Raw genomic sequence first — 12,580 nt, 5'->3', positions numbered from 1 at the left:
TGTAAAAGAGCTTCAGTGCATTGATGTATAAACACCAGTGTTTATACTTGGTAATGAAGGTGAATACTTGGTAGTGAAGGTGAATAGGAAATTGTGATGTGTGGATGATCTCAAGGCACCGATTCCCTCGTAGTTTACACCACAAAAGCAGTGGCACTTTGAGGAACTCCAATGAAAATAATGTAATTAAAAAAGTGCTTTATTTTTACAATAATTATGTATCAATGATTTAATCAGGGTTTGCTCATTGTAAAATCTTTCCTCTTCCTGATTTACATTCAGACATTTATCACGTGGTGACATTTTTACTGCTGGCAGGTGATGTCACTGGAAGGAGATGCTGTTTGCTTTTTTGGCAGTTACAAACGGCTGTTATTTCCCACAATGCAACAAGGCTCCCATAGTGTGATGTCAGAACCATGGTCCTGACATCACACTGTGGGAGGGGTTTCACCACAGTATCAGTCATACAGAGCACCCTGGTGATCTGTTTGTGAAAAGGAAAAGATTTATCATGGAAAAGGGAGTATCAGCTACTGATTGGGATGAAGTTCAAGCCTAAAGGTGGCCACACACCATATCATTTTTTAAATATCTGTTCAATTTAAGAATTGCAATCAATTTTTCTGACTGATTGTAACATTTCAAAAATATGACCAATGTACCACACACCTATGTTCAATTTTTTCCTCAATTATGATAAAAATGATTGGAAACTCTGAGAAAATTGCTAGGGTGTGTATATTGATAAATTGACAATCCAACACACACCATACAATCTTTAGTAGAAATTGAAGAGAAATATCTGGCATTCCGGATCGATTTAAATCGGAAAAAACGGGAAATCCGATCAGATTTTTCAGTCGAATGAAAAAAAAGCTTTCGATTTTTTTCGAGAGATACGATTGTTTTTATCGAATTACTGTAAAATCGGATCATTTTATTGTATGGTGTGTGGCCACCTTTAGTTATGGTTTCTCTTAAGTTCAGGTTTCCATTAAGCACAGTTGAAATGACTCTGAAATTGAATTAGTAGCTGATTATTTTTTACTTCTAGCAAAATGCTCAAAAGTTTAGCGTCAACACCAATGGTAAATAACTGCGAAGTGGAGAGTCAGAATTGTTTAGGTGTAGCTGAAGCTCTGAACGAATTGCTGTGGTTACTTCCTGTTTAAGTTTATACAAGAAAGTGTCACATGATTGTGATCAGTAAATTAGATCCTTACAAACTATCATCGAGGTGAAAAAGTCAGTGTTGCTATTGATGAACCAGGATTTGGGGAGCGCAGTCAGCTGCAATCCAAACCGTGTAGATGATAGTACACTTCAATCATAAAAATTATCACGTGACCAAACCTGATCATTCTCTTCAAGTTTCTACACAAGAGTGGTTCTAGTCAGAATTAGACAGTCAACACTCTGTATAATTTAACAGATATCCCCAACTCCAGTGAAAATAATGTAATAAAAAAGTGCTTCATTTTTACAATAATGATGTAAAAAATGATTTAGCCAGTGTTTGCCCATTGTAAAATCCTTTAAATCCCTGATTTACATTCTGACATTTATCACATAGTGACATTTTTACTGTTGGCAGGTGATGTAGCTGCTGCATGCTATTTTGGCAGTTGGAAACCGCTGTAAACAGCTATTTCCAACAATGCAACAAGGTTCACAGACAGGAAACTGCCAGGAGCACCACGGTCCTCAGAGTTTCTTGTGGGAGGGGTTTTACCACAATATCAGTCATACAGCGCCCCCTGATGGTCTGTTTGTGAAAAGAAATAGATTTCTCATGTAAAAGGGGGATAAAGTTCAATTCTTGGTCAGGGTTTCTCTTTAAGTGCATTATAGTCAACATCTAAAATGTAATAGGTTGGTCTGCTCCTAGTTTATGGAACTGGTTTTGTCAATTCTTTGCTATTGCGAATATCTTTTCTTTGTGCCTGCTTGATTTCCTTAAGACTAAACTGACAATATTAAATTATTTAATGTCGTTCTTTCTAGGATTCCCCTATGCACAAAGCTCTCTTTTGGGTGGCTATGGCAGTACTCCAGCTGGATGAGGTTAATTTATATTCAGCAGGTACAGCTCTCCTGGAACAAAACCTGCACACTCTAGATAGCCTTCGAGTATTTAATGACAAGGTATGACACATTTTGTACTGAATAAGCTTTGTATATTTGGGTACTTTAGGGGCCTCAGTTTCTCTAGACAAGTACTGTATTTTTTGGACCACAAGACACACCTTGGTTTTGAGGACAAAAAAACAGGAGGAAAAAATACTAAACCTGGTGCATTCATGGTGCGGGGGTGTCTTGTGGATTTTCTCCCCTCCCAATTAAGTCGCCCCTTGTACCTCTTGTGTCCCATTTGTACCTTTAGTGTCTCCCTTGTGTTCTCCTTCGTCCCCGTGTCCTCTTAAATGCCCCCATGTCCCCTTAGGTGCTCCCGGTGGCCTTTAAAATGCCCCGTGAGCTTTTAGGTGTCCCCTGTTTTCCTCTGTCCCTTCCTCCTGTTCTCTTTTGTGACATCCCACTGTGTCCCTCTGTCCCGTCGTCCTCTGTCCCATCCCCCTGTCGTCCTCTGTCGTCCTCTGTCCCGTCCCCCTGTCGTCTTCTGTCCCGTCCCCCTGTCGTCCTCTGTCCCGTCCCCCTGTCGTCCTCTGTCCCGTCCCCCTGTCGTCCTCTGTCCCGTCCCCCTGTCGTCCTCTGTCCCGTCCCCCTGTCGTCCTCTGTCCCGTCCCCCTGTCGTCCTCTGTCCCGTCCCCCTGTCGTCCTCTGTCCCGTCCCCCTGTCGTCCTCTGTCCCGTCCCCCTGTCGTCCTCTGTCCCGTCCCCCTGTCGTCCTCTGTCCCGTCCCCCTGTCGTCCTCTGTCCCGTCCCCCTGTCGTCCTCTGTCCCGTCCCCCTGTCGTCCTCTGTCCCGTCCCCCTGTCGTCCTCTGTCCCGTCCCCCTGTCGTCCTCTGTCCCGTCCCCCTGTCGTCCTCTGTCCCGTCCCCCTGTCGTCCTCTGTCCCGTCGTCCTCTGTCCCGCTCCTCTGTTGTCCTCTGTCCTGTCCCCCTGTCGTCCTCTGTCCCGTCCCCCTGTCGTCCTCTGTCCCGTCCCCCTGTCGTCCTCTGTCCCGCCCCCCTGTCGTCCTCCGTCCCGTCCCCCTGTCGTCCTCTGTCCCGTCCCCCTGTCGTCCTCTGTCCCGTCCCCCTGTCGTCCTCCGTCCCGTCCCCCTGTCGTCCCCCGTCCCGTCCCCCCGTCGTCCTGTCTCGTCCCCCCGTCGTCCTGTCTCGTCCCCCCGTCGTCCTCGCAGCTATCCCGCCTCCCTGTTGTCCTCTGTCCCACCCCCCTGTGTCCCCGCAACTGTCCCGTCACCCTGTCCTCCTCTGTTTTGTCCCCCTCTGAATCCTGGCATCTGTGGGGAGTGTGCAGGCTGTGGCTTACCGCTGGACGTCACAGTGCAGAGATGAACAGTGGTAATCCTCCATGGAAAAGTCATTGGGGGGTCCGTGCTCGCAGCTGAAAGTCTCTCTCCCTTCTCTGCCGAACTGGTGGTGAAAGCTGAAATGAAGGGAGAGAGACTTTGACTGTGAGCACGGACCTCCAGCAGCTTTTCATCGGTAGGATTACCGTTCTTCTCTGTGGCGTCCAGCGGTAACCCACATCCTCAACCCTCCCCACAGATTTTAGGAGTTAGAGGGGAACAAGATGGCCGCAAGGAGGACAGGGGGGGTGGGACAGCCGTGGGGACACAGGAGGTGCATTACCGCCAGGATTTCTACGTGGGGGGAGGACAACTGGCGCCGGGCAGCATTCACACAATAAGACACGGGCACTTTCCCCCCATGTTTTAGGGGAGAAAAGGTGCGTCTTATGGTCTGAAAAATATGGTAATCACTTTAGTGCTGAAGGGTATAACTGCTGTTATCAGCTTGTTAGAATTGCTGTGAATCTCTGAATAAATGCAGCCTCACCTGCAGTGAGTAGAAACCAACCTTTTGTGGAGTGCATGGGAGTGGCCTTTATATACAATACAATATGGGCTTTCATGGAATAAATAACACTTTGGCATTATCATTGCCAGTAGTTAACCTACATCCACCAAATTCTTCATGATACAGTAGTTTGTACCTGTAGAAGGTCTTCTCAAATACAGTAGAGCAGTAATTGCGGTATGGTATATATGGTAATAGATGATGATGCTATTGCCCTCTGTAAATTGTACAAAACTAGAGCAGCACTTGCAAATATCATGAGAATGAGAGTGAAGTAGTGTTTTACTTCATCTGTCTGAAATGTTAATATGCTACACCAATGTACTTTTTACTTTGCAATTGCTCTGATTGAAATTCTTAGCTTTATATACAGTATAATATCACAGTTGTTCAAGGTATTGTGTGTGGTATCTGTAGACCCATCTGAATGGATCTTGGTAATAAGTTCTACCTAATATGGTGGCAGTATGTTAATGTGATGTTTTGTATAACTGGACAGAATATGTAAAACATGTTTTTTTTCCCATATTCTAGAGCCCAGAAGAAGTTTTCATGGAAATCCGAAATCCTTTAGAGGAATGGCATTGCAAGCAAATGGACCATTTTGTTGGCCTCAATTTCAACTCGAACTTCAATTTTGCACTAGTTGGGCACTTGCTGAAAGGTGAGTTCATTAATTCACTCCCCTAAATTGTGTGAAAACATATATGGCATGTTTAAAGGAAATGTCCAAGCAAAATAAAAAAATGAGTTTCACTTACCTGGGGCTTCTCCCAGCCCCATGCAGCCATCCTGTGCCCTCGTAGTCACTCACTGCTGCTCCAGTCCCCCGCTGGCAGCTTGGCAACCTCGGAGGTCGGCGGGACGCATTGCGTACATTTTTACGCATTCCCGCTAGTGCAGGAACATTAACACATACATTTTTACGCATTACTGGTTCATTGCGTAAAAATTTACGCATTGAACCAGTAACGCGTAAAAATGCATGTGTTAATGTTCCTGCACTAGCGGGAATGCGTAAAAATGTACGCAATGCGTCCCGCCGACCTCCGAGGTCGCCAAGCTGCCAGCGGGGGACTGGAGCAGCAGTGAGTGACTACGAGGGCACAGGATGGCTGCATGGGGCTGGGAGAATCCCCAGGTAAGTGAAACTCATTTTTTTATTTTGCTTGAACCTTCCCTTTAAAGGCTTGTTCCTCTGAAGGATAGGACACAGGTTACTGAGACATGTAGCGGACTATGGTGATTCTTATTTTATAGAACACTCTGCATTGCAGTTTCAAGAAATTATTATTTTTGATTTATATAGCGCCAGCAACTTCTGTGGTGCTGTACAATAGCATACAAGGTATAACAATACAGAGTATACAATACAACACTTGATACAAGACGAGGATATAACAGCTAATACAGTGAACAAATTAACTACATGTTTTTACAAAAGGTGGGGGGTTTGTACATCCATTACACAGCATTGTGAGACAAAAGGGGAAGAGAGCCCTGGCCAAAAGGCCTTACAGTCTAAACATTTAAGGCATAGGACAGTGAGTAAATGGAAGCTGTGTGTGGAGTGGTAGAAATGGGTCCTAGGTAGGAGAGTATGCTTGCCTGAAGAGGTGAGTTTTCAGATTGCACCTAAAAATAGTAAGTGTGGGTGAGTGGCGGATGTGTTGAGGGAGGGTGTTCCAGAGGAGGGGAGAGGATCGAGAGAAGTCTTGCAAGCGGGAGTGGGAAGAGCTGATCCAGGTAGAAGACAGAACGATATCGTTAGCAGAGCGGAGATTGCGTGTAGGATGGTATCTGGAAATAAATTGATTTAGATAGGAAGGAGCTATGTCGTGGAGAGCTTAGTAGGCGAGAGCAAGAATTTTAAATTGTATCCTTTGTGTAACTGGCAGCCAGTGAAGGGACTGGCAGAGGGATTTTGGGCTGGAGAAGCTGGAGGAGAGGTGGATGAGTCGTGCAGCAGAGTTCATGATAGACTGTAGTGAAGCTAAACGGTTGGCAGGGAAGCCGCAGAGCAGAGAGTTGCAATAGTCTAGTCGGGAAATAATTAGGGCGTGCACCGGAAATTTGGTAGTGTCCTGTGTTAGAAAAGGGTGGATGTGGGAGATGTTTTTTAGGTGGAGGCGACAAGAGGAGGATAGGTTGTCAATGTGTGGTTTGAATGTGAGTCCAAAATTACACCTAGACAGCGAGCCTGGGGGACAGGTGTTATGGAGGTGCCATCAACACAAATAGTGATGTCTGGCAGGGGCGTTGAGTTTTGAGGTGGGAAGACTACTATTTCAGTAGTTGTAAAGTAGTAGTTTTAAATTATCCTAAATGGTTTCACTCTAGCTCTCAGCAGCACATTTATATTGGTAGACTGACACATTCCTGGCATAAAAAAAAATAAAAATGTAATGCTACATTGAGATTTTTTTTTTTCTGCCGACTAAGGGTCCTTTCACACTGAATCCGTTGTGTTCCGTCGCAACGGGCAATATCATCGCATCCCAACATTGCATCAGCAATGATATTTCTCTGGAATATTAACATAGTGTGCAGGGTGGCGGGTCCCATCAGAGTAACGAGCAGCATGCGGTACTGCCCATTGTACTGTTTCACTGTATATGGTCGCACCGCACATCGTGATTTTTTTGGGCAGCTTTGCAATGGTATTGCCGTGGCGTGCAACATGCACAAATATGAAAGGACACTAAAGAGATCTTTCTTACTTTTCATCTACTTGTTCCTGCTGTTTGTTGTTTCTTTTAAATAATTTTTGGAGAGTGACTTTATTTCCATTATATTTTTGTCTTGCATACTGACGCTTTTTTTTTTATTGTAGGTTATCGACACCCATCTCCCACTACAGTGGCAAGAACAGTGAGAATCCTCCATACTCTGCTTGCACTTGTGAATAAACACAGGAATTGTGATAAGTTTGAAGTCAATACTCAGAGTGTTGCTTATTTAGCTGGTAAGATTGTCATTTATCAAAATAGTTGTTTAAATGTTGATTTTCTCCATAGCTACATAAGGATGCATTCACAGTAGGGCAAGACATTGGCTGGCTATTATTCTGCAGTACATGGCCACCTGCAGTACTCTCCCTTGTGATGCAGTGTCTGATGTTCCTGCATATATTTGGCTCTATGGTCCTGGTTCAGTAAATGTTCCTGAGTGTTCTCAGAGATAGTTTTCTTCTCTAGTCTATGAAATACACTTTCAGCAGCTAGCCTATTAAAAAATTAAAAAGTAGGTAAGCAAAGGAATATGAAACTCATGATTTAAGACAGCTTATTCAGAGAACTTTTTTGCTTCTTCGAGGCCTAAAAGGTGTTTTATTGTTTAAGTGCAAAAAAGGTTTCTTGTTAGAGAGCTGGGCCTATGTGTATTACACTGCACTGTAAATGGTGTGAACAAGCCCTGAGATAAGGCTAGTAAATATCGTATTTTTATGAAGAAAATGTTTATACACTAATTATGCACTGAAAACTGCTTCTCAAGTTGTCTTCTCACATTTAAATAAATTACTTCAGCAGGTAAAAATGAATCTGTTAGTAATCTATGTGCTCTGTGTGCCTTGCTGGTACCTAGAGGTGATTTTATTAGTAAAAGCCTTAAAGGGGTTCTGTGGGGGTTTTTTAAAACAAAAACAGACACTTACCTGTGGCTTCTACAGGCCCCCTGCGGCTGTCATGTACCCGCGCCGTTTTCTACGATCCTCCTTTCCCCGCCGCCGTCACAGTTCAATTATTCATCCAATTAGACGAATACAACTGCGCCTGCGCATCCTAGCTCACGCTCGCGTCTCTGGGAGCTTACTGCGCAGGCCCGGTACAAAGTTTTCTAGCCTAGTTGCCCCCCACCCCCTGAACCACTCCCCCTGCAGTATAGGTAGCTAAGTATAGGTGTCCAAGTAAAGGTCCCGTATGTACTATAGGTATCCCCAGTAAAGGATAGAAAGGAATAGGGGTCCCCAGTAAAGTTGGCTAATTTTAGGTGGTGTATATTTGCTCCCTCCGCAGTATAAGTAGCTAAATATAGGTGTCCAAATAAAGGTATGCAATATAGGTGTCCCCAATATAGGTTAGAAAGGAATAGGGGTCCCCAGTAAAGGTAGTTAGTTTTAGGTGGTGCAGTATAGCTGTAGCTGCCCCCACGCAATCCCCGGTGCCATTACTCACCAACCCTTTCTCCCATGATGCAGCAGCTCCGATCACAGCATCCCTGCCACACACAGCACTGGTCTTCTCTGTGCGTAGCATCGGGAGCCGGCATCATGACGTCAGATGCTCTGCAAAGAGAAGATGGGGCTGTGTGCGGCGGCAGCAGCTGTCATCGGCGCTGCAGAGGGGGTGGGGGTCACCTATAGTAGCGCCCCTATAGCTGACTACCTTTACTAGGACCCCTATATCTTGCTTACTTATTTTCAGAAATAAATATCCAATAGAAAATCTCCTGAGCGGCATGCCTGACACTGTGTCGGGCATACCTCTTTTAGCAAAATTTTCTTGCCCAACACAGTGTCGGGCATACCCCCAAGGAGGTTAAGTAACACAGTTAATTTGGTTGAAAAGACTACCATCCATCAAGTTCAACTGGTTTGCCACTTATCTTTACTAGCAAAGGAAATACTTTCAAGTACACTTGCCCTGATTTCCTGAGGACCTTAAAAACAAAAAATATATGCAGCACTTCTGATTTGATCCTCTCTGACCTCTTGTCGGCCAGACCTTGCAGCTTTGGACCATTTTGCCTGTGAGTAATAGGCTGGCCAATGGCGGGTACTACATTGCAGGCAAATGTAATGCAAATTGTTTTCAGCTTGGAAATGGGCCAGTCAAAATCAAGAAGTGCATATGATTGGCCCACGTCCAAACTGCAAAACACCTTTTGATGATAGTCTTTCAGCCGCCAGAGAGCTGTTCTTTTGGGGGGAGAAGAGGCTTTGTATTTGATGACCGGAGCTGAATATATGTACAGGTGATCTACAGTTCCCAGGGAGAACATATAGTACATATAGAGCTGGTTTATGTGACAGGCTCCAGTATGTTGCATGTGGGTCCATGGGGGGGAAGGAGGCAGAACTGGAGTAATCCCAGGACTTGTGCAGCGTGTTGAAGCTCTTCACACTGCCACGTCTGTCTACGGGTGTTGGAGTCACAGTGCCAAGGACAACACACGCAGCTGTGCACAGTACTTGGGGTCTTCACAGCAGTAATCCTGCAGCTTGTTGCATACACCGTACAGTGTATGCTGGATTACAGCTGGAGTCTGTGTGATTGCTGGCCAGCTGGAGCAAGTTTTAGCTGCATGTGTGTATTGCATGGGACCAGTCAGTCAGGCTGGGGGTCAGAGGGTTCCCTCAATTCCTGGTTTAAATGGGATTGCAGTCACAGTTCTCCTCAGTGATTCATGGATTTCCTTTCTGGTCAATAAATGCAACCTTTTACCAACACAGTATGAGCACTGTATAGTTATTTTTCAAAATTGAATCTTCGTTTTCTTCTGCACAATCTTGCAGTTTGCGTGCCTTATCTCAGGGGTTGTGCCTCAATACATGTAATTTTTTTGTAATCGCTTGTCATTGCTTGATCTGGTGTCAGCCATAGGGATTCACTGCTTTTGGTACAATAACACTCAATCTTTTCAGTGCACTAGCAGATTTTATTTTTTTTTTAAGCTGATCCTGTAAATATTTGTGGCCTGATTTTAATAGCCGCTCATACACAAAGTCCAAAGAGTGACTGTAGCTAGAATCTATTTTACAAGTTGACTAATGTAACTGTCTAATTACCAGCTTTGCTCACTGTGTCTGAAGAAGTAAGGACTCGCTGCAGCTTGAAACATAGAAAATCACTTCTGCTGACAGATGTTTCAATGGAGAATGTTCCTATGGATATATATCCGATGCATCACAGTGATCCCACATGCAGGTATTCCTTTGTGATTAATACATACTGTATGCGCCATAGAAATTCTAGAAAAGATTTTTGAGGAAAACACTGCAAGTGTAACTAGCACTGATAACTACTATATTTTTTATATCAACAGAACATTGAAGGAGAACCAACCGTGGTCATCTCCAAAAGGATCTGGCATGCATCTAGCTGCAAGTTACCCTACTGTTGGACAAGTTAGCCCTCGAACAAGGAAGTCCATGAGCCTGGACATGGGGCAGCCATCTCAAGCAAACACTAAGAAACTGCTAGGTTTGTTAGGTCCTATTGGACTTCTAGCACTATTTATCCTTTTCAGTAATACATGAATCGGCTAGTTATTCCTGGATTTCGGTGTCTGTGCCATGGTGAACTGTTACCTTGTATATTTTTCAACCTATATTTTTTCCCCTCTCCAAAATTAGGTACAAGAAAAAGCTTTGACCACTTAATATCAGAAAATAAGGCGCCTAAAAGACAGGAGATCGAATCTGGTATTACTACACCTCCAAAAATGAGAAGAGTAGCAGAGAATGATTATGATATTGGTAGGTTTCAGACTGGAATTATTGGTTAACTAGGAATGTGACTTTTAACATGATGACTTAGGGCTGCTTGGATCTCAGGGTTATAGTTTTGTTCAGGGCTGTGGAGTCGGAGTTGAGGAGTCTGAGTCAGAGCAATTTTGGGTACCTGGAGTCGGAGCTGGTGGTTTCCTAAATGGAGGAGTCTGAGTCGGCTGATTTTTGTACCGACTCCATAGCCCTGGTTTTGTTAGCCAACATAATGAAACTACAAGAAAGCAGGTTGTTGCCTTTAGCTTTAATAACATTTTGTTCCAAGAAATGAAGAATCTACTTATTATTCATAGTATCCGCTGTCTAATTTTCACAACTAAACCCTAAACCATACATGGCAAATTCTAAAAGCTTTCCGGATAAATTAATATAGAGACCTTGTAGAATCATGGTGGTGGACAGAATACCATTGTCATGGGCCAGATATGCTTGGAAGTGCAGTATAACTTCAATTCCTCACTGGATTCAGCTGCAGTTGATCCTGTGTGAGCATGTGATGCCCAAAGAAGGAAGAAAAGTAAATGCCGGTTTACACTTTCTAGCTAATTTACATCACAATAGAAGCCATGTATCTAATTTGGGAAGGTGGTACGTGTAGTTTCCAGAAAGTTGGTGCTGAGCTATTGTAAGTACACACCATGTAATTTTCACTTAAGCTCCTACTTCCAATGGAGAAAATGATCGGATTAGGCAAAATAATATACAGCTGGTTGATTGTGATAGACCGATCCCACACTCAAATTCTATCTTTATCAAGTGGAAGCAGATCAGGCATGTTGGATAATATTGATGGAAATGCTGGTTATCATTCTGTGTGTATGTCCTTTAGATTCATTTTCGATCAATGCCCAATTGAAAAAATGACCAGAAATCTGATTGGAATTTGGAAAAATAGCATTAATGTGTACATTAGCTTTCTTCCATATCCGATCAATGCCAGATCTGAGCACTGATCTGATTTGTCACTCGAATAGTATCTGAAGTGTAAATTGCATAGGGTTTACCAGACTTAAAGTAAATCTGAAGAATTTATACTTACATGGGGCTTCCTCTAGCCTCATGTACTTGGTGGGCTCCCTCACCATCCTCCTGGGTGGCTCAGTTTGTTTTCAATCTTCTCTGGTAGGAAGGCTTCAGTTGCATCAGGCGGGCTAGACAGTGCATGCACGGCCCCATCACTGGAAGCGTTCTTCTGCGTCTGAGCAGGTAGTGCTGTGCAGAATGCTCTCGTCAACGAGAGCTCAATGGGGTTGTACGTGCAGCCCTACAATAGTTTTATGCCAATTGCTACTGTATTTCCCTGTATCAGTAGGTCTTCTGCCTTTCTCCCCTACCTCCCTCTGTCCCTAGGAATGAAATTACTCTGTGACCAAGGCACACATGCATGTTTACATGCCTCTACTCCAAGTTAGTTGGCACATTATATTTTTGACATCTATCTAGTGTGCATACCTAGCTTTACCGCTGTTTTCATAAATCTTGTTTCATTTGAGTGAACACTAACTGCAGCTCCACAAATCTTTGTACTGAATCCTAGATACACCAAGGATATCATCACCTCAGCAACATCCTCACTTACGGAAAGTTTCTGTTTCTGAATCAAATGTGCTTTTGGATGAAGAAGTTCTGACAGATCCGAAGACCCAGGCTCTTCTGCTGACTGTTCTAGTAAGGAATCTTTATAATATTGAAACGTAGAGAATTAAATACCAAGCAATCGTAAAACAAATCCAACAAAAATGATACTGGTTGTGTATTTATTTAAATATAAAAAGAGAAGGGAACAGTTCTAGGGAGCAGTGGAAAGGGGGAACAAGCAAAATAATGAGCATGGACCAGCTATAAAAAGAAAAACACTGAGTTTTGATATTGTTTATTATGTTGAGATTTCTTGACTTATTACTGGACTAGCGTAACAAATAAACAGATTAACCTCCCCACCAGTGACTTTGCCTAAATACAGCCCAAAAGATCACCCCACAGCGAGAAATTGCTGCACAAGATTTAAAAAAAATGCTTAGACATGTCTTAATCCTGTCTATTTCAATTATTAAAATTCTTGGAATGGAAAAAAGGTTTGGCAGTGT

At 43.6% G+C, this 12,580-nt stretch overlaps 1 protein-coding gene across 5 annotated transcripts in view; it reads left to right on the top strand.

The window, feature by feature from the left end:
• The window catches only part of NF1 (neurofibromin 1), a 343,136-nt gene that overhangs the window by 272,744 nt on the left and 57,812 nt on the right, over positions 1-12,580 (top strand). For 3 of the 5 annotated variants that reach the window (XM_068268483.1, XM_068268481.1, XM_068268480.1), the window contains 7 exons: positions 2,008-2,148; positions 4,520-4,649; positions 6,819-6,950; positions 9,777-9,912; positions 10,031-10,188; positions 10,341-10,463; positions 12,031-12,161. In XM_068268483.1, coding sequence (XP_068124584.1) covers positions 2,008-2,148; positions 4,520-4,649; positions 6,819-6,950; positions 9,777-9,912; positions 10,031-10,188; positions 10,341-10,463; positions 12,031-12,161 — 951 coding nt within the window. Of the gene's footprint in view, positions 1-2,007; positions 2,149-4,519; positions 4,650-6,818; positions 6,951-9,773; positions 9,913-10,030; positions 10,189-10,340; positions 10,464-12,030; positions 12,162-12,580 lie in introns of all 5 variants that reach the window. The other 2 variants (XM_068268482.1, XM_068268479.1) reach the window with 1 other exon arrangement.

The sequence above is a fragment of the Hyperolius riggenbachi genome, chromosome 2 (genome assembly GCF_040937935.1).
Source record: "Hyperolius riggenbachi isolate aHypRig1 chromosome 2, aHypRig1.pri, whole genome shotgun sequence".
Taxonomy (NCBI): Eukaryota; Metazoa; Chordata; class Amphibia; order Anura; family Hyperoliidae; genus Hyperolius; species Hyperolius riggenbachi.
This window is presented reverse-complemented; position numbering and strand designations above follow the sequence as displayed.